Source organism: Phragmites australis, chromosome 5 (assembly GCF_958298935.1).
Source record: "Phragmites australis chromosome 5, lpPhrAust1.1, whole genome shotgun sequence".
Classification (NCBI taxonomy): domain Eukaryota; kingdom Viridiplantae; phylum Streptophyta; class Magnoliopsida; order Poales; family Poaceae; genus Phragmites; species Phragmites australis.
Window position 1 is genome coordinate 39,542,609 of NC_084925.1, and position 23,791 is coordinate 39,566,399.

Consider the following 23,791-nt stretch of genomic DNA (forward strand, 5'->3'; position numbering starts at 1 on the left):
TGCATTTTCAGTTATTTCACCTTTCTCTTTATCTCCCTTTTCTTGCCTTTTATGAGGATTGACTAGGTTCTTGAATTGAACACAATAATTTTCTCTACCATGGCCATGCCCAAATTTATAGCCATGACCATAGCCATATCCACGTCCTCTATTTTGATTATCATATATAGTTGCATTTACTTCTGGGAGTGGACTTGAACCACTTGGATATGACTCGTGGTTTTTCATCACAAGCTCATTATTTTGTTCAGCCACGAGTAAACAAGAAATAAATTCAGAATATTTCTTGAATCCTTTCTCGCGGTATTGCTACTGAAGCAGCACATTTGAAACATGAAATGCAGAGTATGTTTTCTTTAATATTTCCTCATCAGTAGACTTTTCTCCACATAATAACAATTGTGAAGTGATTCTAAACATGACTGAATTGTATCCAGAAACACTCTTATAATCTTGCAACCTCATGTGCAACCAGTCATAACGAGCTCTGGGGGAGAATTACTGTTTTCTGGTTATTGTACTTTTATTTCAATTTATTCCAGAGAACAAGTGAATCTTTATCAGTAAAGTATTTAGCCTTTAAACCTTTATGGAGGTGACAGCGAATAAAGATCACAGTCTTAGCTTTGTCTTGATCAACTGTTTTATTTTTTGTTTTGAGTGTTTCACCAAGCCCATTGGTATTCAAGTGAATTTCAGCATCTAGCATCCAAGGCAAGTAGTTGTTGCCAGTAATATCCAAAGCTGTGAAATCAAGTTTGGCAAGATTCGACATAGCAAACTAAAATATAGAATAGAGACAATATATAAATTAAATAGACTAGAAATAATATCTTACCATGGAAAAGGATACGACGTCAACAAAATATTCTTAAAGAAATGTAGTTCACGATAGCTTATAGAGATAGTTGTGCTGATAATGTGTTATATATTAACTATTTGTTGACTATTGAAAATTGGTATGCAAGAATATAGAGAACAAAAAGAGTGAAAGATAAAATCAAATATTCTTGTTGTCTTTTATCATATATATATATATATATATAGTCATACAAAATTGTTTTAATAATTAATGTTAGGAGAGTTACATCACTAATGGAGATTAAATATTTGATGGTATAAAGGTTATAGACATCCGCATAAATGAAGATTAAATAAAGAAGTTCAAGGATTTTGTACTGTCCGAGGGTGAAAGGAGCTCAGCCCATGTGGCCCTTCAGCGAGAGGGCAAACTGTTGCAGCCCTCATTATTGGGCTCAGCTCAACAACTGGCCCAGCCAACTGGACCAACGAAGAAGCCCAGCCCAACGGCCCAACGGACATAAGAGTAAGTAAACGCTTCTACTACACTGGAGTTCAAGACGACAACCGGAGGCGAGGGGAGATCGGCATTGGCGGCGATGGCGATGCCTACCGGGGAGCGGGACGGTGACGGTAGGCGGGCGCACGCGGCAATGGTGGGAGCGCAGCTCATCAACGCAGGGTACCACGTCATCGCGAAGCTGGCGCTCAACGTCGGCGTCAACCGCGTCGTCTTCTGCGTCTTCCGCGACTTGCTCGCCCTCTCCGTCCTCGCCCCCCTCGCTTTCTTCCAACACCGTGGCTCGCCCGCCAAGGCGCTGCCACCTCTCACCTGGCGCCTCCTCGGCTCCTTCTTCATCCTCGGGCTCACAGGGTAAGCCCGTTCTCAGCGGGAATTTGGGATGAATGATGCTGCTGTGCCTTGTGAAATCTGTTTTGACGCCTGTGTGTGTTTGCAATGCAGCATCTTTGCCAACCAGCTGCTGTTCTTGCTCGGCCTCAGCTACACCAACCCCACCTACGCCGCCGCCATTCAGCCGTCCATTCCTGTCTTCACCTTCATCTTAGCCGTCATCATGGCGTCAGCCTCTCGCTCGCTCATTGCAATACACTCAAATTCACGATTCTATTTGATATGAACTTAAAAACTGTGCGTTTTTCAGGACTGAAACGGTGAGCTTGGTCTCAAATGAGGGCCGGGCCAAGATTGGTGGCACCATCGTCTGTGTGCTCGGTGCTGTCCTCATGGTGCTGTACAGAGGGCCGGCGGTGTTTGGTAGCGGCGAGCTCGAGCTTGATAGTCACGGTGCCATGCCCGCCATGTCACAGCCTGAGGCAGCCGGGTCGTTTGGGCTGCAAAAGTGGAACATTGGAGTGCTGTGCTTGATAGGGAACTGTCTTTGTATGGCTACTTATTTCGCATTGCAGGTATTTGTCATTTGCTGGCTCCCAATACACTCTTTTGCTTATGCACTTCGATGTTCATCTCGATTGGTACGCTTGGAAACTTTAATTTATGATCAAACATAGGCGCATCACAAGTTCAGCAAGCCTCTGTAAATTAGTTCAGTAACTTAAGAGAATGGCTTTAGATGGCATAAAAACTCGAGAACATTCTATCCCTTGTTTGGATTAGATGGGTTGCTCTTGGAGCTTTTTAGGGTCTAGTTCAAATCTGAACTAAATGCTAACGATCTAGATCCAAATTCCCCCCACACATACAAGTCCTCAGTCTTAAACAGTTCACTAATAGCTTTCCCCCCTCATCCTCTTGAAATGAACGTTTTTACCCTCGGGAGTTGGGAGGTACCAAATTTCGGTACCTCCAAGGGTATAATTTTAGTGGTACCTCACAGGGACCGTAAACAAACTCTCTTGAAATAGCATGACAAAACATGGGTTGGCTTACTTCTCTTCCTAGAATGGGCACATCCTATATGCTGCGTCACCTACTGGCCATCACAACATTCAATATTGAATTTGGTCTGAGCTTTGGAGAACAGTAAAAAATGATTTCCCATGGACTGAACAAATTATGCTCATCTGTAACGATCATAAATATTTTTCTTTATAGAGGAGATCATTTGTCTAACGTTCTTGGATTAACCTTACATTTATGTTGAATTTGAATTCAAGTTTTATATCTTGCCTTTCTTGGATATAAATGTGCTAGAATTCCATTTGCAAATTATCTTTTTCACTGTTGCTATAATGCTGTTTCAGGCTCCGATTTTGGTGAAGTATCCGTCGAGCTTGTCACTGACAGCATACTCATACTTATTTGGAGCTATTCTGATGGTCATTTCTGGAGTTTTTGCAACAAATGATAAAGACGACTGGACTCTGACTCAATCAGAGTTTGCTGCTGTTGTATATGCTGTAAGATTTCCATTAAATTTACTGTTACCATATGTAATTAGTGTCGCATTCTGCAATTTGCATTTCCTGCATCGTATGTGTGTGAATTTTCTGCTACTGCTGAATGCAGTGCATTGAATTGCATCCCATATATGGGACCATGAAGTGAGATTCTGCATCTTATTTGTGCACTTGTGCAATGGAGGAGACACTACTGGTTGCACTTTGCACTAGTCTTTGTAGGACATAAAATAAAAGGTTGATGCATGTGATGCGCGAATATTTTTCTACTCAAACTCAACTTTTTTCTCCCTTATTCCAGGGTGTTATTTCGTCTGCTCTTAATAACTGTTTATTAACATGGTCCAACAAACTTCTTGGCCCTGCTATGGTGGCACTGTATATCCCTCTTCAGCCAGTGCTCTCTGCTATACTGTCGATGCTTTTTCTGGGAAGCCCAATTTACCTTGGAAGGTATGAATAAGTTTGTTACTTGTTAGGCACCTTTTCTTTTTTTATATCTTCTTTCTTTTAATGTGAAATATATTGTTCCAGACTCCAAAGCCTCACCTACTTACATGTAGATATGCATAAAATAAAATGTTACATATTTATGTGTGTCTCCTGTTCTAACATTGATCATTGAGCTATATTTTTGTTTGTAGCAATTAATGTGTCTCATTTCCTTTGATCTGAATTCTTATTTGTAGTATTATTGGCGGGCTCCTAATCATCTCTGGTTTGTACCTTGTCACCTGGGCCCGACATAAAGAAAAGCTGACCGGCATTGGAGCATCTTATGTAACATGTGCATTGGAAACCCGTGACAGTGATTCTCAAGTCGTAAAGAGTGGAAACTTGGCCTCCGAGTCCTTCATATCTCTTTCTAGGATGTGGAATGTACATCTTGAGAAGTTGGTGGTTTTGTGGTCTTAGTCTGAGCTATCCAGCATCTTCTTCCTTTAGGTACCTCCCTTACTGAGAATATAGATGCAGAAACATGCATTACAAAGAGTGAAAGTGCTGAAGAGGTATTGGTAGGGTTGTCTCGACAATGTTGCCTGTCGTCCTAGGAGCAGTTAGTTTTATGTAAGCACAAACGAGACTTATACAAGTTAGGTTTGTGTTCATTTGGTTTTGTGAGACTTAACAACACTATTAGGTTAAATGGATATATGATCCTTGCACTAGATGCAAAGTCAGCTCCACCTGCCAAGTGAAAGCAGCAGTATGTACCCTGTCAAATTCCTACATACATATGAACTTTTGTACAGTATTTCAGGGAAAGGACTAGCATCTTATTAGAAAACATATGCTGACTGCTAATAAGCGTACAAAACTGTTCATTAAAAAAAGGACTTGCTCTAGGTAGAATATGACTGTTTGACTTGGCCTTGAAAATTTGGAACAGAGTACTAAGTGGGATAGTGTTAGTTTGACAATAAGCAGGACGGGTGTCAGCCATGATCTAACTGCCCCATCGGCATCATAAACTACCTTCATACATTGTTCAGCTGAGTCAGCTCAGTTGTTTGTTTATAAGCTTCTAAGTTCGAACTACTACTGTGATGTTATGTGTGGCATAAGAAATATTTGGATTCGGTCAGGATTTTAGCTACGGACTATGGAGGTGCATAATCTCTATTATTATTTATTAACTTAAAAGGTACTAGCAATAGAGAATGGTCGTAAATTACATAACTCCTAAAACATCGCTCTGCTGCGCAAGTTTTATGAAACGGCTTGGAGACGATATGTTTTTCTATTTTTCAGAACCTTTTGAACAAGTATAGAATATTACTTGTAAGTTTTTCAAAAAGTTAAAAAGATCGGACTCTTTGTTTTATAGGATTTCACGACCAACAATGGACCCCCGCCAGATTGGCTCTCCGACCATAACACGCGACAACGCTAGATCGCCACTACGGGACCTGGCGGCCAGGAAATTAAAAACAATCAGATGGCCAAGAGCTCTTGAACAGTATGGGATCGCTGCTTGCGCAATATCAGAGGTACGAATGGCTCGGGATAACTGAAAGTACATCTAGCCCTTATGTGCGATTTTAGTAATTAATGACAATACCTGTAGACTAACTATGTTATTGAGAATTGTTAGTACGATATTCCATAGGTGATGCATGGAGGAAAGATATGCATCAAGATTAATGAACTCTAGGTGATGCTCGGGTAAGTGATGATAATATCTATAGACTAATAATGATGTTGAGAATTGTTATTAGGTTATTTCATAGGAGATGCATAAGCAATCAAGTATGGATTCATTGAGAAATATCATGAGTTCAAAGAATTGCATCAAAGTCATTGAGATCTTAGTGATGTTCATAAGAAAAAGAAGTTTGAAGAATGAAGGCTAAGTTATTTGTATAGATCAAGTAACTAAATGTATGCTATTGTCAATAGAGTTTTATGGACTACATGTGCTTTATGCTTGAGAGTGAGTTGGGATTAGGATCTGACAGCGTATTAAGTAAAAAGGTACCCTGACTAAACAGATCCCACAAAGGGTGTAAGCAACCAGGGGAACATACTTTCGAAAAACTGGTCATTCAGACAACCAGGATAGGATTACTATGGCCAGGACAAGACCTCTCGTGACCAGCCCCACTGGTCGCGGGGCCAAATTTTATACACCCATCCGAGATGCCTTTGCTGGAATGCACTCAAATGCATTTCGTCACCAGGCGCCGGCTCCGACAAATAAAGTCATGGGTGGTGCAAGGGAGGTAGTATTGTCCCATCCCGTAGCGATAAAAGGCTACAAGGTGAGGCTTCACAGACCGATGCAGCGCTGGGCGGCAGATGAGACGTTATTGGGAACGATGTGGAGATGCAAATGGACGGGGACGGTGCAGAAGGGCATCGATCCATCTCGTCGCATTAAATGTTGTGAAGTAGGACTCTTCAGGCCTGGTCACGACGGCGCACGACGGCACGACATACGACGTCATCCTGGCAGGTGGGCATGCCTGGTCCTCCACAATGATGATTTGAGTTAGATATTAAAACGGGCAGAAGCCATCTTGTAGGGCCAACATGTAAGTCCTCCTTCATCCCTACTATATAAGGGGATGAGGACCCATTCAAGGAGGAGAGGGCTCCGGGCAACCAGCTAGAATATCATCTGTAACCAGCTCAGATCTACAATAGCACAAACACAGGATGTAGGGTTGTTATCATCCAGGAGACCCAAACCTATATAACCCCTTGTGTCTCCGAACCCATCGCCTACATATAGACACGCCCAGTCTTTGAAACACGGTTCACGCACCCACAGTCGAGCATACCACGGAATCACTATCAGGGATTTACCCTCGACATTTGGCGCGCCATGTAGGGGAGGCACGTTTTCGTCGTTTCCGCAAGTTTGAAAAAACTTGATTAGGCTACCCATGACCAAATCCACGGCAACCACTGAGTCCCGTTCCGAGGACCCCAGCCGTCGTGACGTATTCGTCATGGGGTACCATCCAGACGAACCAGGTGTACTCTAGGCATGGGACATCGAGCTAGAATCAAGAAGCTCCGAGACCCAACTCGAGGTCTGCATGGTGGCCCATTCTGCGGGGAGCGCTGAAGGGCCTCACACCTCAAACACCGGCGACGAACCCCCGGCTTTTTGCCCAGAGGGAAACCAGCCTGACATCGAATAGGCAGGTGCTTCAAGACAACCCCAGCATTCCCAGCACCGTCCCGAAGAGCCCCTGCACAGGGTATTTTCTATGGTGGCGTCTTCACCTAGACCATCACGCCGCCCCAACACTGAGGGCTCCCCATCTTGCGACCTATCGCCGCTCCGCGCCCAGCGTCTCAACTACAAGACCATGACGCCAGCGCAGAACCTCCAAACCCTACGGGTTCTCCTCAGCCACCCGCCAGTGCCCGTGCCGGAGGGCTCGCCGGTGGCACCTTGGCTACATAATCTCGCCCTCCCGGTAAAGACCGCCTGGTGCCAGACCACGTCGGCATGCATCGCGCCTGTCGTGAGGTCCGGTGAGGGTCGCGTTCGCCATGGGTCACAGCCGGGCCCGCGACGGAATAGGTCTCGTGCTCCCCCAACCACGGGGAGTACCCGTTGACCACCACCAAGTCGGGATGGCCAACCCTCCGACCTACGCGACTCCTTGTGCCTACGTGACCTTCGTGGCATAATCCAGAGCCAGGTGGCCACTAGAGAGGAGGAGAACAAGGCCCAACGGGTGCTAGAAAAGGGCAGCCCTACCGTACGCCTTCCCCCCTGCAAGGAGGCATCGAACGGCTCCACCCTATCGCCAAGACCCAAAGACCGCTGCCTCTCCCCTAGGACACGCGCCACCGCTCAGCAACGAGTAGCGTCCCATTACGGGACATGGTGTAATGCCCTGTTTGCCAGGCTACGGGAGGTGCGCTGGTCGGACAAATTCTGGCCGATCCTAGCCGAAAATTATGACGTCTCGATCAACCCGGAAGAGTTCCTACAGATCTACACCACCATGGTGCAGGCCGTCGGAGTACACGAGAAGGTTATGGCCAACTACTTTCCTATTGCTCTGACCGGTTCCGCTCGATCTTGGTTGATGAATCTCCTTCGCGGGTCGGTTCACTCCTGGGAGGACCTGTGCGACTAGTTCGTCGCCAAATTCCAGGGAACCTACGCCCGACCAGGGGTCGAGGATGACATGTTGCCAGACTGGGTTATGAAATCTCCATATACCATTATTTTCTTACAATTGGTAGTAATACAAGTGGTAATCCTTATTGATCATCTTTATTTCAAATTTTGCTTCTAAGTGATTTCTTTCTTTGTGAAAGATTTCATTTACTTCCTATGATAGGAATATTATTTTCTTCAAGGAAACTTTACTCTTGGAGTTCATAGAATCTTGTTATCTCAATGCTTGTATCTTGTTTAATATACTCGTTTGAGATAAGTTTTTGAGCATATTTGGAACTTATTCATTTCTCTATATGCTCAATTCATTCACTTAGTTCTTTAGTTAAACTTTGTGAGTGAGCATTTGTTGATCTTTTGGTCTTAGATGTAATTTAGACATCATTATTGGTATTTTATCTTTCATTTGGTATCTTCAATTTTTATATGCTATTTTTGTCCAAATTATATCTTTTTGGATCTTGAAAGTGACGAGTATGATTGTTTGACTTAAATGTTAAAATCTATAGAATGTTTGCTTTCTTTGATCCTACATTTAAAGTAAGCATGTCTCAAGTGCTTTTATTGTTTAAAAGGTGCATAGAGCTTTCATTTGATTTCAATTGGTATATACCTTCATTCGTATATTTTCAATTGTTATCGATCTATTGGTATGAACTTCATTTGTTATCATTTCCATATCATATCAATATGCATAAGTTATTAGAGAGATTACTCTATGTGGTAGGTTTCACTAACCTTTACAGACCCAATTAGTTTAGGGATCAAATTGTGCTTAAATGAGTTTTAGGTACAGTTGAGATATATTGGAAGCTTGGATTAATCATAATGAAAGCTCCATCAAATAGAAGATCATTTCAATTAGAATTCATGAAGAAAGTCTTCATCTTTCAATTAGTATGCAAAAGATCATCTTCTTCAACTTTAATTGGAATTATAAAGAACGGTCATATCAAAGTAAAATCAAGTAAGGATGAACATTGATCTACTATATCAATCCAATACCCTCTCATTGGTAACTAATTCTAATTTATGCATTCAACATGATAGCATGAAAATAACTTGCAAAAATTTATTTTTCATACAAGTACTTAAAAACCTCTTTAATGCAAATATGAGCAATTTGAAATAGCATATTTTTGTGGGAACTTTATAGTCATGTTTATGATTCATCTAATTTCAAATATGAAAAAAATCCATATCAAATCCTTGAGCTACTCCTATATGTAATATTGATGAAAATCGTAAAATCTTTTGCTTAAGGTTTTTTGTTCGGTTTGTTTGGCCTTATTAAATATGTATGCTTATGGGATGTTGATATTTTGTGCTAAACGAGATATTTGTTATAATGTCAACTATTTTACTATATTTAATTTTGTGCCTAATCTTGGACTCATGCTTGACTCGTCTTCAAATTGAATTTGTTTCAATTGGTATCTATCTCAATTGGTATTTCATATTTCAATTGGTATCTTTTTGAAATCTCTTTTGGCATCTGTTTAAATATCTTTGACCTATTGTATAGCTTGTTCTCCTCATGTAGTTCATAATTGGATAAGTGTATTTGGTTTAACTCAAATTATGATAAATGCACATATCATAAGGAGTTTACACTATACATGATATTGCACTAGCTTTCGATGATTCCTTTTTTGAATAGAGCTAATGTACTTTGGAGAGAATTTCCTTTTGACAGTCAAAAGATTTTTGGGAAATTTTCTCTTTTAGCAAGTCCTTCATGATTCTATCAATTTGACGTCAATTAGGAGAGAATTTGTTTTGATGATTCCATTTTGGTATTGATGTCAATTGGGGGAGAATTTGGACTAGATGTTATATTTTGTAAGAGGGTTTTACTTATGGGGGAGAATTTGTAATCTCATATGTTTGTAAAGAGGATGTCATTTTGGAGAGTTTCAAAAACAAAACTATGCAACTCTTTTTTGGAAGTTGTTTTGTTTTGCATGACCATATTCATCTTCATACATACTCTATCATGCTTGCTTGATATGTATAAAAGAAATTTCATCTAAAATTTGAGATAGACAATATATACAGTGATATTTAAAATTCATTCACACATGCATGAATTGTGGGGGAGTTTACTATGTTGACTAACATGAAAACTTTTATGGAGTTTGATGTTAGTAAAGCTAGTTTGGGAAACCTAAAATGTCTTTGTGATCCTTTTATGTTTCCAAAACTTGTCATTTCTATACATTTATCTTTGGATTAAATGTATACTAAGAACTTTAAAATTATGTCAAATATAATCATCTAGTGAGATTGTCATTAATTATCAAAATGGGGGAGATTGAAAGTGCATATAGCCCTTATGTGTGGTTTTAGTAATTAATGACAATACTTATGAACTAACAACGCTATTGAGAATTGTTAGTAGGTTATTCCATAGGTGATGCAAGGAGAGATATACATCAAGATGAATAAGCTCTAGGTGATGCTCGAAAAGAGAAACTCATATAAGATTGGCGATAAGCGTGAATGTTAAATTACTTGTGAAGATCAAGTAATTAAAGGTATACCATTGTCAATAAAGTTTTATGGACTAACTCGTGTGTTTTATGCTTAAGAGTTAGTTGGGATTAGAATCCATAAGAAGACATAAGTTGAATTAAAATCATATATGCCAAGAGTGAAGAACGAGATTAGACTCCATATATGATAAAGTGAATTTATTGAAAATATCGGAAACAAAATTATTTTCTATGGTAAGATGGTAAAGGGCAAGCAAGACTCGGCTGCGATAGACCATTTCGTGGTGAAGGACAAGAAAATGGCTTGACGTCGAAGGACTAAATCGATTGTAAAGAGCGAGTGAAGGCTTTGTGCCAATTGATCATGTGAGGCTATGGGAAGTTATGGGTGACTCGCATCGATCATATGAAGAATCAAGAAGATATGGAGTGAACATTATATGGAACTTGGCAACCCTCAAGGTTTGAAAGAGAAAACCGGTACTTGAAAGTTTTCAAAGGCTCAAATTGGTTCAAACGAGTTTTACATTTGAATTTGAGTATAGGTATGCCGCACTATTAAGAGGTATGCTATATAGAGCTAATTGTCGTGTCTTGGTGCTCAAGAGTTTTCTAACTAACCCAAAGTGAGAGTTAGCTTAAGGAGCCCGGTGCGGAAAGTGTGGAATTGTTCGAATTAGGTTTCAGAGTGTTCCTAGTTTGATCCTATGTGTTTGAGATCAGGAATTCAGTTGGGATATATAGCCCTTTGAATAAACTTTTCATAGAGTTCAAAATTGTCAAAATCGAACTTTGGGATCAAAAGTTATTGTTGTTTTCAAAAAGTCGGTTGTGTTGAACTCGAACTCTCCGAGTTGACCCGGATACTCCGGGTTGGCCGGAGTTTATGGGTTTAGCTCCGAGCCAAATGGTCTATTAGGGCCTGAGTGTTTCACCCGGATACCCTGAGTTGACCCGAATACTTCAGGTGACCGGAGTCTCCAAACTTTACTCTAGCTATGGCTCTCAATTATGCGTTCTAGTGCAAACCCAGAGACTCTAGGTTGACTCGAATAGTCCAGATCAGTACAAAAAGCTGTGTAACGGCTAGTTTCGGGGGTTGGTATATATACCCTCTCACCTCCATTTTTTGTTGCTACTGCTTGGGCACGAAAGAAAAACCTTCTAGAGTCAAAAGAACTTCCTCTCACTCCAATCTAGTGAGTCATTTGAGAAAAAAAAAGTGAGTTGTATTGTGAGATTGAAAGATTGAGTGCAAGTGAGTTAAATCCCATCTTGAGCACTCGAGTTCATCGGTAAGAAGTTCATCATCGCATCTCTTACTCTTGGAACTTTGAGCTCCTAGGCGGCTAGGCGTTGCCAGTGAGCACCCAAGGTTTTGGTGTGCCGCTGGAAGTTTATCAAGGCTTCGATTTTGCCTCCGGAAGGGAAGAAATTAAGAGTGAAGCTAAACTCAATTGTGACCAACCTTGGAGAGGAAAAGGGTTGAGAGAGACCAGGCTCAAATGTGACCGAGTCCCTCAACGGAGACGTAGGAACCTCTAGAGGAGATATCCGAACTTTGGGAAACACATATTCTATCTTCTCCCTTGTTTCCTTGTTATTATGTTCTTGCTCAATATTTATGCATATTACTCGATCTACTTGTTCGTGTGAAATTGATTTTATATTCTCCGTGGATCTACTTGGAATCATCACTTGGAATATACGACTTCATTTGGTTTGAGCTAGAACTCTTTAGACATACTTTAATTTCAGTTTCAAGTTCTTTATGTAGTAAACCCGGAGTATCCAAGTCAACCCGAAAACTCTAAATCCTGTATAATCTGAACCCGGAGTATCCGGGTCAACCCATAGTATCCGGATGAACAGTTTTTTCAGGATTTTCTTTTTGAGTTTTATTGCATATCTTTTGCTAGATTTGAGTAAAATTTGGTACCCTAGGATTGTGACATCCACAATTTTATGGGTGATTGTGCACTAGTTGAGCCTAGCATATTTATGATTTTCACTTGTGAAAATTCCGTTAGTTTTTTTTCCGCTACAAGTTGAGACCAACAAAAAAAGGGGACGAATTTTGTAAAAACTTCTATTCAGCCCCTCTCTAGGTGACATCATTGTCATTTTACCCCTGCGTTACAACGAAAACAAAAATTGCACAAAATGATATCAAGCATATGCAAAAGCTATTGCTTACATCAATAGATCTAGAAGTGATTCGATTGATTATACTCTTACATAGACTGGCCTGTGGAGCGAGCCCGTGGACCATGCCCATGGCCTATGATGGACTGGGGAGATACCCCTTCAGCCCGATCTGATCTAAGTCATTGGCTCAAGATTAGACAGGCGAGGGTGAAGAGGGGAGGTGGCGGCGGCGGCTGTCGGAGGATTAACTCCTGTCGCAGGGATCCCGAGAGGCCCCTTTTTAGAGATTCGGCCGGGGGGATGATTCTGAATAAGTTCGTCAGAGGAATAAATGCGAATGAATGCAACGGCTGGTGGTGGGGGTGTCGACCTAGTGCAAGTGGTCTCTGCTCTATTGTCTATGGTTTTTCTGGGAAGCCCAATTTACCTTGGAAGGTAAGAATGACTTTATCACTTGTTCTACTTTTTTAATTACTTAACATTTTCCTTTTTGTGCGAAGAATACTGTTCCAGAGTGTCAGTTACTTACATGTAAATATGTAATACCATAATATGTTTTATATTGATGTCCTACTCTTATTCTAACATTGATTAGTGAACTACAATTTTTTATCTAGGCTTCTAGCGATTCACGTTTCTCATTTCTTTTGATCTGAACTCTGATGTATAATCTGTGTCGTTTATTTGCAGTATTATTGGAGGGCTTCTAATCATCTATGGTTTATACCTTGTCACCTGGGCACGGCATAGAGAAAAGCTGACTGGCATAGGAATATCTTATGTAAAATGTGCATCAGAATCTCGCGACGGTGCTTCTCATGTCTTGAAGAGTGGAAACTTGGCCTCCGGGCCCTTTATATCTCTTGCTAGGCTGTGGAATGTGCCACATGAATCTTGAGAAGTTGATGATCTGAGTCTGAGATATTACCTCCCTTACTGAGATTATAGATACAAGAAAACATGCTTTAGAAAGAGTGAAATCCTGCAGAGAATATTCTAGTGAAGATATGTAGTATTATCTTGTAAGAATGTCGTGTGCCCTCCTAGGAGCAATTAGGTTTATGTGAGACTTACACCAAATACAAAGTCAGCTTTACCGGCTAAGTGAAAGCAAAAGCATATCTCCTTTTAAAATTTCTTCTACACACACATGAAATTTGTAGCCAGCTCTGACATATGTTCCAAGTGAGGAAAAGTTAATCTGTATATCAATGAAGTGTCCACAGTCCATAACATGTCTCATATATAGTAAGCTCACTGTGGAGTCTCAAGCCCTAACGCATTTTACATGCGTATCAATTTTGTTTTATCAGTTCCCTACTCCATATCATTGTGCGATTGTCCGGTGGTCCTCTGTGCTGTCTGTCTGATAGATTGGCCCTGTATGCATGCATTGCCCGCCATGTTGCGGACTTGTGGTGGATCCAAGAACGATTTGAACATTGTTGTGGTCCAGTGGTAGGTGAGATCTTCGTGATTTCATATCAACTCTACATTGACCATTGTATGGGTCCTACTACCTTTTCAGTACAACAATTCGTGTACGTGAATGCTGGATGATCTAGAGCTCTTCGTACTAGTACCAAGGTTCACGTTATCGACCGGAGCTCGGTTACCGAGGTTCAGCGGTAACGTTACCGACCGGAGTTTTGAATTTTTGCGAAAAAAATCATGTTTTTGTCGGTTACCGAGCGGTTTGGGTTGGTTACCGAACGATTTTCTCGTATTTTTTATTTGGTCGGTTACCGAGCGGTTTGGGTCGGTAACCGCTCGGTTTTATCGATTTATCGAACGGTTTTATCGAATTTCAACGCAGTTCAACAAAAAACCTAAAAAAGGGCTCAATCTTGTAAAATCAATAACTAATTCATCTGAGCTTCAAATCAAGTGAAACAAATTTTTTTGGCTTCCTTATAACATGATCTACATGATAAAAGTATTTATACTCATTAAAAAGTTCAAAATTTTCTGTGAGAAATTTTATTTGTTAAACCAAGTTAAATGCATAGTTTACTCTTTGCTAATCCAAAAATCATGAAACTACTTTTGTTAGTCTTCTTACATGATCCTATATCTTTTAAAAATACATGAACTCATGAATTAGTTATTGTAACATGCATGATTGTGTAAATGTGTTGCGACTAGATTAATTCATAACTGACCCATCATACCTCAAAAATTAGTGAAACCACTTTCATTAGCTTATTTATACTATGATTTACGTAGAAAAAATAATACTAGACATGAAAAAGTTAATTACAGTGCTGTTTCTTAACATATTCACTTTATGCTTGTGAACTTTGTAAAAATCATAGAGAATTTAATAAAACTCTAAATAAAGTGAAATCAATTTTAAAGGTTCTCTTAAAATACGTTTTATACAATAAAAATATGTGTTCACATGTTACACTTTTCCTTAACGTGAGTTAATAACTGAGCCGCACGCTTCAATTTTTATTTATTTTTTTTAAACTTTCTCCCTATAGAATATGATGCAAACGATATTATTTTTGAAAAACATTTTCAAAGAAGGTCTTAGAATTGTGTCTAGTTTTTTAAGATTTTTTTTGAATTTTTTTTGAATTTTTTTATTTTTTCGAATTTTTTGAATTGAAATTTCGGTTACGGTTCGGTTTCTGAAACCGGAACGGACCAAGAAGGTCGGTAACCGCGATTTTTGGGCGGTTACCGATGGTTTTTTTAACCCTGACTAGTACTATGAACTATTCAGTATTCACTTAGGGTATGTTTGGTTGCCTGAATGTCCTCAGCCTGGTTCGTATGAGTCATGCAGGCTGAGTTGATGCATGAGAGTCTGTTTGGTTGGCTGCATATGCTGAGTCTGGCTGAGAAAAGATTGTGTTTGGTTGCTCGCATGAGTATACGTTGCATTACAAAGAAACTCACTTTTTTACCAAATAAACTAGGTTGAAAATATTTTTATAAATTAGTATATCACACGATAAGAATATTAGCGAATTTTTTATGATTTTTGAAGAATTTAAATTAAATATTGACTAAGATTTTTTGGATCAAATTAATTAAAATTGGTTGCTAGTGAGCTCCAGTTTGCTCACGAAAATATTTAGAATTTTTGGATCACTCTTGTACCACTAAATAAAATCTAAAGTTAAATAAAAAATTATCATGCACAGCGTTTTTGCACCGAGCGAGCCAGTCCCGACATGTACGCCCGATTCCGTACGCGTGGAGCCAGACTCGCTCCATGCGTTTGCACGGGCGGATGCAGATGAGAGAGCAACCAAACACGCGCTGAGCAGATACGTTTGCACGCGCAGATGCAAATACGAGGAGAGCCGACCATCCAAACACGCCCTTGTGTGTTTGTCTTGGAATCCTGCGAGCCCAACGTACACTGGACGCATGCATGATGCTACGATCATGGCTGCTGTGACCGGAGCTGGGCCTGCGTGACAAACAGGCCGTGGAAGCCGTAGGGGACGCGGACCGGCAGCTGCACCTCTGCGACGATGTCCAGCTGCGGCGATCGCGCGTCCATCACCACGAACCGGTTCTCGCCCGTGCGCTCGTTGTGGACGTAGCACACCAAGTAGCCGTCGTCCTCGTTGCCGTCCCCCTCGACGTCGTCGGGGACGAAGAACGGTTCACCCGCGAAGCACCCGGGCCCGAAGTCGCGCCGCGCCACGGTGCAGTCGCCCGTGCCGGCGCGGTCGAAGTCGAGCTTGGCCACCCCCGCGATCTTGGGCATGGGGTCGCCTATGCCGAGGTACCCGTACCGGTTGCGCCGGCCGAGGTAGCCCGGGTGGATGACGCCGAAGTCGAGGTTCCCCGCCGAGAGCGGGGTGCGCGACACGGCCCCGGTGCGGAGGTTGAGGCGCACCAGCTCGACGGAGGAGTGCACGAGCTCCAGGCGCTCCAGCATGTTCTCGATGGACAGGACGTTGGGTGCCACCAGCACCAGCTGCTCGCCGTCGGCCTCCTCCCACGCGTTCAGCGAGTGCATCATGTTGAAGCCCGGCACCTCGAACCACCGCATCTCCGACTCGTCCGTGGCGTACTTGGGGAGCACGCCGAGCCGGGGCACCTTGCCGGAGTCGGACCCCACGGGCGCGCCTCCGCCAACCACCATGTCCATTGGCTTCATGACGATCTGTATCTCCGGGAAGATGGCGTACCGCTCGGTGACGGCGAAGTCGTGCAGGAACGACGGCTGTTGCACGGAGAAGATGGGCACGTCGGGGCCCTTGTTCCCGGCCGGGTCGAACCGGAAGTAGGTGACGAACGGCGGCACAGGCCCGTAGCGGAACGCGAACAACTCGCCGGTGACGGGGTCCTTCTTGGGGTGCGCGGTCATGCCCATGACGAGGCGGCCGCCAAAGTCGCACCTGCCGTGCGTGATCACCTCGCCGGTGGCCGGGACGACTCGCACAGCGTACGGCAGGTCCGGCTCGCCGAGCGCGTAGAGGCGGCCGCCGAAGAAGGCGAGGCTGGTATTGGCGAGCCCCACACCCTCGGCCGGGTTCATCTGCCCAGTGAGCACCCTGGCCGCCACGACGGCCCCGCGCACCATCCCGGCCACGCCGTGGAAGCCGGAGAAGATGTTCGGCATGACCGGCGCGCCCGCGTCGCGCTCCACGAGGTACTTGTACGTCTGCACGTACCGCGAGCAGAGGACGGGGTCCGACGACGGCGACGACGCCGTCGGGAGAAGGAGAGAGTGGAGCATGCCGTCGCCGTCAAAGAGGTGGTGCGGCCCGCGCGGGAGGTGCTGCGGGTTGGGCCCGTTGCGGATGTAGGCCCCGCCGGCGAGGCAGCGAGGGATGGCGCCGCGCACGACGGGGCAGGGCGTGGGCGGCAGCTCGTCCACGGGCGCGAAGTTGCTCGACAGCACGTTCCGCGGGTCCACCGACGGCCGCAGCGCCGGCGGGTCGACGAACGTGTTGATCACCTCCTCCAGCGCGTTGCAGAACGCCATCGGCAGGGAAGCGGCTGCCGCGGTAGGCCGGCGGCGAGGCCGAGCCTGCGCCTGGCTCGGCGCAGCGGATGATGCCCTGCCCGCCCTTGCAGTAGCAATTCTTGAATTGTTAATCTTGGCCACAGCGGGCTCTTCCTGCTCCTGTTTCTCGATCTGCTTCGGAGTAGTGTACTCAACATTGTCAGTGGCCGGAGGGGAGGTGAGGACGGTGGCGGCAGCAGACGGCGGCGGGGACGGGGTGCTCTTCTTCTTCCTGTAGCTGGAGTTCTGTGCAGCAGCAGAGGCGGCAGGGGAGATGTAGTGAACCCTCCTAGATGATCTTGAAGCAAGTGCTGCAGTGACAGGGTAGAGATCAGACATGCGGAGGTTAGAGGTGATCAGTGTTCTCTCCATTCTGCAATTTCTGCAATCTGCCGATCGATATGTGTTAATTTGGATCGCAGTCTAGGTCTAGCAGCTGGAGTAGCAATCTGCTTGCCAATTTGCGTACTGGTAGTGCTCTTGCACTGGCATAATGTGGCTATTTATAGGCAGGAGATACTAATCTTTGAACTGGTGATTGATCCTTGTCATCCGAAACGTCCCTACAAAGCATATGCTTAACATTCATATACGAGAAAAACAACTCTGCGACTATCTCTGTTACTTATATGACATTGAGATTCGTGCTAGCAGGGAGAAGATCTCATAATGTTTTCCTTCTAGTTTTTCTCTCACAAAGCAAGCACCGATCTCACAGCAAACGGACCTTGAGATAATACATGCGGGTATACACATACATGTGGTAAAACTGCACTCAGGGAAGTATGACAGAAAGAAACAATTTGTAGCATTATCTATGTGTATTATAGTAATTGCTATATTTCAATCGCCTATTTTTTTTACTTTTTTCAGGCGATGGCTCATAGCCGTCTTTAACCTTCCGATGACTCCCTCATGCCCACAATCCCTCGCCTATCAATCGAGTTTGTGTTCGTCCCCACCCCGCCCATCCCCAAAGGCAAATACGCTGATGTATCTGCTCCCACAGCTCCCGCCACACTAACCTAGCGCGTACCCCACCCCACCTTGCCTCCTCCACTGAGCCAGTATGCTTGGGAAGTACATCAATGACCTCAAAGAGTCCCTCCCCGAACCATAAATCTCATCGGTTACCGTCGCTTGATTCAGGCTCCTAAATTTCAGGCAAGCGTGAATGTATTCGAAGTGTTGTTTTCAGAAATTTTCCTAGAAACTAGGCATATTTTCTGCAATTTATCAAGGATTTGGAGTGGCTAACTTATAAGGGCATATCTACACTTCTGTGAACCTGTAGGCATACATATATATCAGTTATCCAAAACAGTTTTAGCATCTTTCAAAAAAACACTTACCATCTGGATGTGGATCGACCGGGCCCACTGTCATTGTCAGCTTTGGATTCCTTGCACTCCAACTCAAGTGGCCTCCTCGGCTGCCACCACTCATCTGTGATACTATCTCTTTCGTCGCCATCGTCCTCTATTCCCTCTGTTTCTTTTCTCCAACAAAATATGAAGCACGGGCAGAACAAGAGTATTCCCTGATATTGTTTTATGGAAGAATAATCCTGATGTCTAAAGAATCATTTTGTTAAGCAAAAGGTAGAGGATTCTCAACCTTATAGATTCATTGATAATCGCAAATTGATTGAACAGGTACACAGAAAAAAGACAGAGATAAGCAAGAAGAAAAAAAAACTAGAGAAAGAAAGGAAGAGGATCATGGATATGGAATTGTTGCAAGGGAATTTGTTGTAGACAAGAACATCCGAGAGTAACTGTATGCCAGTCTGCAAGCAGATATAAACAAAGTCACTCCACTTCAGTTCACCAGCATCATCCTCGGTTTGGGTCAGATATTTGTTCGCAGCTGAACGAATGCGCGCAAGCAACACCACCAATATATGGCAAGAATCCGATGATTCATACAGCTCAAGTATAGGAAGTAGGAACCCACACGAGCCATGCAAACAAGAAAGTGTGACGCCCGTTTAAAATCGCTCTGGCCCAGCCCAAACCCCCGTTTGATTTTGGCCCGCCCCCGCGCTCGCCCGCTGACCAGAGGGCCCCGCCCGTCAGCGCTGTCGTCCCCGCCGCGCCGCGCCGCCCCCGCGCTGAATCTGCGCAATCCCGCAGCCGCCGTGCTCCGAATCAGCCGGCATGCCCGCTCTTCGCGCCCGCGCCTGCGCAACCGACGCGCCCACCCTCGCCTATAAAGCAACCCCGCAGCGCGCCGCCGCCCCATCTGCCCCAATTTGCCGAGAAAGCCGAGCGCCATAGCCGCCGCCGCCGCTGAGCTCACCGAGCCGTCCCCGTCGCGTCCGAGCTCGTCGCTAGCTTCGCCGAAGCGTGGGGAATCCGTTTCACTGCCCGCCGAAGCCCCTTCGCCGTCAGAGCTGCTGTTTTGCCAACCGCCGGAAAGCGCCGCCGCCCCTCGCCGTCGATAGCATTGCCCGAAGCCTCCCGCGGTCAACTAACCCCCTCTCCGGCACCGCATGCTACCCAGGAAGCTTCCCCGCCTGTCGGTTTCGTCTCTCCGTCGCCGTAGACGCGAACCCGTCGAGCTCCGATCTTCGGCGACGAACCTCCTCTTCGTCGCCGACCGCCGCCAAGATCTCCCCGCCCGTCAAGAACCCCCTGGTGAGACTCCCCGTGTGCTTCTCTTCATGCTGTGTAGCCAACAGGTCATCAGAGCATTCAATATTGAATTTGGTCTCACCTTTAGATAACAGTTATAGATGATTTGTAGTAATGAACATTGGGTCTTTATTAAAGGAGATCATCTCTCTGACATTCTTCGATTAATGTTATCTATGTTGCATACTTGCATTTGACTGCCTTCTGTATCTTGCCTTTCACTCTTTCAGTATGCCGAAACTTGTGCTTGAACATCAACATGGTAAATTTGTTTTGCAGAAAGCTCACTTATTTATTATTCTTATCTTGTTCATGTGTTGATATTCCAGGCTCCAATTTTGGTGAAGTATCCCTCGAGTCTGTCACTGACAGCATACTCGTACCTTTTTGGAGCTATTTTAATGGTTATTTCAGGAGTTTTTGCAACAAATGATAATGGCGATTGGAGTTTGACTCAATCTGAGTTTGCTGCTGTTGTATATGCTGTAAGCTTTCAATTATTACTGTTCTCATATGTTGCGACTGTGTCATTTTGTATGTCTTACATTCTTACATCATTACATACACATGCTGTCATACGCATGTGATAACTTATCTGTTGGTACTTGGTGCTGAACTACTGATGCAGTGTATTGAGTAGGATCTCATGTATGAGACTATGAATTGAGATTCTGCATCTATGCTGTGTAATGGTGGAGACTTTGTTTGCACTTTGCACTAGTCTATGTTGGCCATAAAATAAGTAGTTGATGCACGTTTTTGCTACTCAAACTCAAATTTTCTTCCCTTATTCCAGGGAGTCATGGCATCTGCTCTTAATTATGTTTTACTGACATGGTCCAACAAAATTCTGGGCCCTGCTATGGTGGCACTTTATAACCCTCTTCAGCCAGTGGTCTCTGCTCTATTGGTTTTTCTGGGAAGCCCAATTTACCTTGGAAGGTAAGAATGACTTTATCACTTGTTCTACTTTTTTAATTACTTAACATTTTCCTTTTTGTGCGAAGAATACTGTTCCAGAGTGTCAGTTACTTACATGTAAATATGTAATACCATAATATGTTTTATATTGATGTCCTACTCTTATTCTAACATTGATTAGTGAACTACAATTTTTTATCTAGGCTTCTAGCGATTCACGTTTCTCATTTCTTTTGATCTGAACTCTGATGTATAATCTGTGTCGTTTATTTGCAGTATTATTGGAGGGCTTCTAATCATCTATGGTTTATACCTTGTCACCTGGGCACGGCATAGAGAAAAGCTGACTGGCATAGGAATATCTTATGTAAAATGTGCATCAGAATCTCGCGACGGTGCTTCTCATGTCTTGAAGAGTGGAAACTTGGCCTCCGGGCCCTTTATATCTCTTGCTAGGCTGTGGAATGTGCCACATGAATCTTGAGAAGTTGATGATCTGAGTCTGAGATATTACCTCCCTTACTGAGATTATAGATACAAGAAAACATGCTTTAGAAAGAGTGAAATCCTGCAGAGAATATTCTAGTGAAGATATGTAGTATTATCTTGTAAGAATGTCGTGTGCCCTCCTAGGAGCAATTAGGTTTATGTGAGACTTACACCAAATACAAAGTCAGCTTTACCGGCTAAGTGAAAGCAAAAGCATATCTCCTTTTAAAATTTCTTCTACACACACATGAAATTTGTAGCCAGCTCTGACATATGTTCCAAGTGAGGAAAAGTTAATCTGTATATCAGTGAAGTGTCCACAGTCCATAACATGTCTCATATATAGTAAGCTCACTGTGGAGTCTCAAGCCCTAACGCATTTTACATGCGTATCAATTTTGTTTTATCAGTTCCCTACTCCATATCATTGTGCGATTGTCCGGTGGTCCCCTGTGCTGTCTGTCTGATAGATTGGCCCTGTATGCGTTCATTGCCCGCCATGTTGCGGACTTGTGGTGGATCCAAGAACGATTTGAACATTGTTGTGGTCCAGTGGTAGGTGAGATCTTCGTGCATTGACCATTGTATGGGTCCTACTACCTTTTCAGTACAATAATTCGTGTACGTGAATGCTGGATCCCGGAGCTCGGTTACCGAGGTTCAGCGGTAATGTTACCGACCGGAGTTTTGAATTTTTGCGAAAAAAAATCATGTTTTTGTCGGTTACCGAGTGGTTTGGGTCGGTTACCGAACGATTTTCTCGCATTTTTTATTTGGTCGGTTACCGAGTGGTTTGGGTCGGTAACCGCTCGGTTTTCTCGATTTATCGAACGGTTTTATCGAATTTCAGCGCAGTTCAACAAAAAACCTAAAAAAGGGCTCAATCTTGTAAAATCAATAACTAATTCATCTGAGCTTCAAATCAAGTGAAACAAATTTTTTTGGCTTCCTTATAATATGATCTACATGATAAAAATATTTATACTCATTAAAAAGTTCAAACTTTTCTGTGAGAAATTTTATTTGTTAAACCAAGTTAAATGCATAGTTTACTCTTTGCTAATCCAAAAATCATGAAAAATAATTTTGTTAGTCTTCTTACATGATCCTATATCTTTTATAAATACATGAACTCATGAATTAGTTATTGTAACATGCATGATTATGTAAATATGTTGCGACTCGATTAATTCATAACTGACCCATCATTCCTCAAAAATTAGTGAAACCACTTTCATTAACTTATTTATACTATGATTTACGTACAAAAAATAATAGTAGACATGAAAAAGTTAATTACAGTGCTGTTTCTTAACATATTCACTTTATGCTTGTGAACTTTGTAAAAATCATAGAGAATTTAATAAAACTCTAAATAAAGTGAAATCAATTTTAAAGATACTCTTAAAATAGGCTGGGAGAACAAACAGCACTGGCCTTGGAGCTGAGTCAGGAGTTGGATTGAACCACTGAGGAGATGCAGTATGTCAGAGGCAAGTTAGCTCAAGCTCAGAGTGAGCTACGCAACAAGAAGCGTCACCACCCGGACTGCTGGGAATCTTTTGCGTCTGACTCTGGATCTGAGGAAGAGACTCCCTGTTCCCCGCTCCGTCTTCAGGCACAGTGTCGTCCAGCTCCAGCCCCTTGAGGTTTCGGTAGAAGTAGTAATTTTTTAGGAGGCTGCCCTTTAGTGGTTATGAGTCGTTAGCAAATCGTGTGTTAGAGAGTAGGTTGATCTGGTGGTGTGATATGTAATGATTTGGATTTTTGTTTGAGTGAGTGATGTTTTGTGAAGTTTCTCTTCACGAATTCATCCTTATAATTAATATAATAGTTATATTGGGGGCCAATCTCTATTTTCCTTCTATTGTTCTTCATAAATTCCTTGTTTCCTCATCTACCTGCCCTGATCTCAGATGGTGAACCTAAGGAACCGCGCCAACGCTAATGGCAATACTTCTGATGGGCAAGACAATGATAATCCTTCCCCACCGCCACAGCCATCCCTCGAGCAACTTTTGGCAGTGCAAACGCAGATTCTACAAGGAGTGGCTCGAACCATGACCCAAATGCAGCAAAATCCACTCATCACCGCACCAGCACCACCACATCAATCCCGTGACAAGCTCGGAGAATTTCAAAGGACTAAACCGCCTACCTTTTCTCATGCGGTTGAACCTATGGACGCTGATGATTGGCTCAAGGTCATTGAAAAGAAACTCTCAGTCGCCCAGTGCAACGCCAGGGAGAAGGTTCTGTTCGCTTCACACCAACTGATGGGACCTGCTGCGGACTG

General features: G+C 43.3%; 3 protein-coding genes across 4 annotated transcripts; 2 read left to right on the forward strand and 1 right to left on the reverse strand.

Moving 5' to 3' along the window:
• Window positions 1–1,368: 1,368 nt before the first annotated feature.
• Window positions 1,369–20,544, forward strand: LOC133919610 (WAT1-related protein At3g45870-like). 2 transcript variants are annotated; one of them, XM_062364050.1, is made up of 7 exons: window positions 1,369–1,675; window positions 1,766–1,882; window positions 1,965–2,229; window positions 3,025–3,180; window positions 3,482–3,633; window positions 3,870–4,125; window positions 20,415–20,544. In XM_062364050.1, exons 1-6 carry the CDS (start codon window positions 1,401–1,403, stop codon window positions 4,093–4,095), a joined length of 1,191 nt encoding a protein of 396 aa, XP_062220034.1. In that variant the 5' UTR covers window positions 1,369–1,400; the 3' UTR covers window positions 4,096–4,125; window positions 20,415–20,544. The 2 variants fall into 2 exon arrangements, with proteins under 2 accessions (XP_062220034.1, XP_062220035.1); XM_062364051.1 differs by lacking the exon at window positions 20,415–20,544 and adding an exon at window positions 5,009–5,145.
• On the reverse strand, window positions 15,792–17,937 carry LOC133919609 (9-cis-epoxycarotenoid dioxygenase NCED1, chloroplastic-like). Its single transcript, XM_062364049.1, has one exon. It carries the CDS (start codon window positions 17,819–17,821, stop codon window positions 15,872–15,874), a length of 1,950 nt encoding a protein of 649 aa, XP_062220033.1. The 5' UTR covers window positions 17,822–17,937; the 3' UTR covers window positions 15,792–15,871.
• On the forward strand, window positions 18,365–21,904 carry LOC133918052 (uncharacterized). The gene is made up of 6 exons (XM_062361821.1): window positions 18,365–18,428; window positions 19,105–19,222; window positions 19,797–20,088; window positions 20,415–20,570; window positions 20,882–21,027; window positions 21,283–21,904. Exons 1-6 carry the CDS (start codon window positions 18,365–18,367, stop codon window positions 21,488–21,490), a joined length of 984 nt encoding a protein of 327 aa, XP_062217805.1. The 3' UTR covers window positions 21,491–21,904.
• Window positions 21,905–23,791: the final 1,887 nt, after the last annotated feature.

What these genes read in the sequence shown, in the direction of transcription:
- LOC133919610 (XM_062364050.1), top strand. Translation starts at nt 1,401, where the DNA reads ATGGCGATGCCTACCGGGGAGCGGGACGGTGACGGTAGGCGGGCGCAC. An exon ending in TTGCTGCTGTTGTATATGCT is followed by an intron (nt 3,181 to 3,481) that starts GTAAGATTTCCA and finishes CCCTTATTCCAG; the next exon opens with GGTGTTATTTCGTCTGCTCT. An exon ending in AGCCCAATTTACCTTGGAAG is followed by an intron (nt 3,634 to 3,869) that starts GTATGAATAAGT and finishes TCTTATTTGTAG; the next exon opens with TATTATTGGCGGGCTCCTAA.
- LOC133919609 (XM_062364049.1), bottom strand. Translation starts at nt 17,821, where the DNA reads ATGGAGAGAACACTGATCACCTCTAACCTCCGCATGTCTGATCTCTAC.
- LOC133918052 (XM_062361821.1), top strand. Translation starts at nt 18,365, where the DNA reads ATGCCCACAATCCCTCGCCTATCAATCGAGTTTGTGTTCGTCCCCACC. An exon ending in GTAGACAAGAACATCCGAGA is followed by an intron (nt 19,223 to 19,796) that starts GTAACTGTATGC and finishes GCTTCGCCGAAG; the next exon opens with CGTGGGGAATCCGTTTCACT. An exon ending in CGCCCGTCAAGAACCCCCTG is followed by an intron (nt 20,089 to 20,414) that starts GTGAGACTCCCC and finishes TTGATATTCCAG; the next exon opens with GCTCCAATTTTGGTGAAGTA.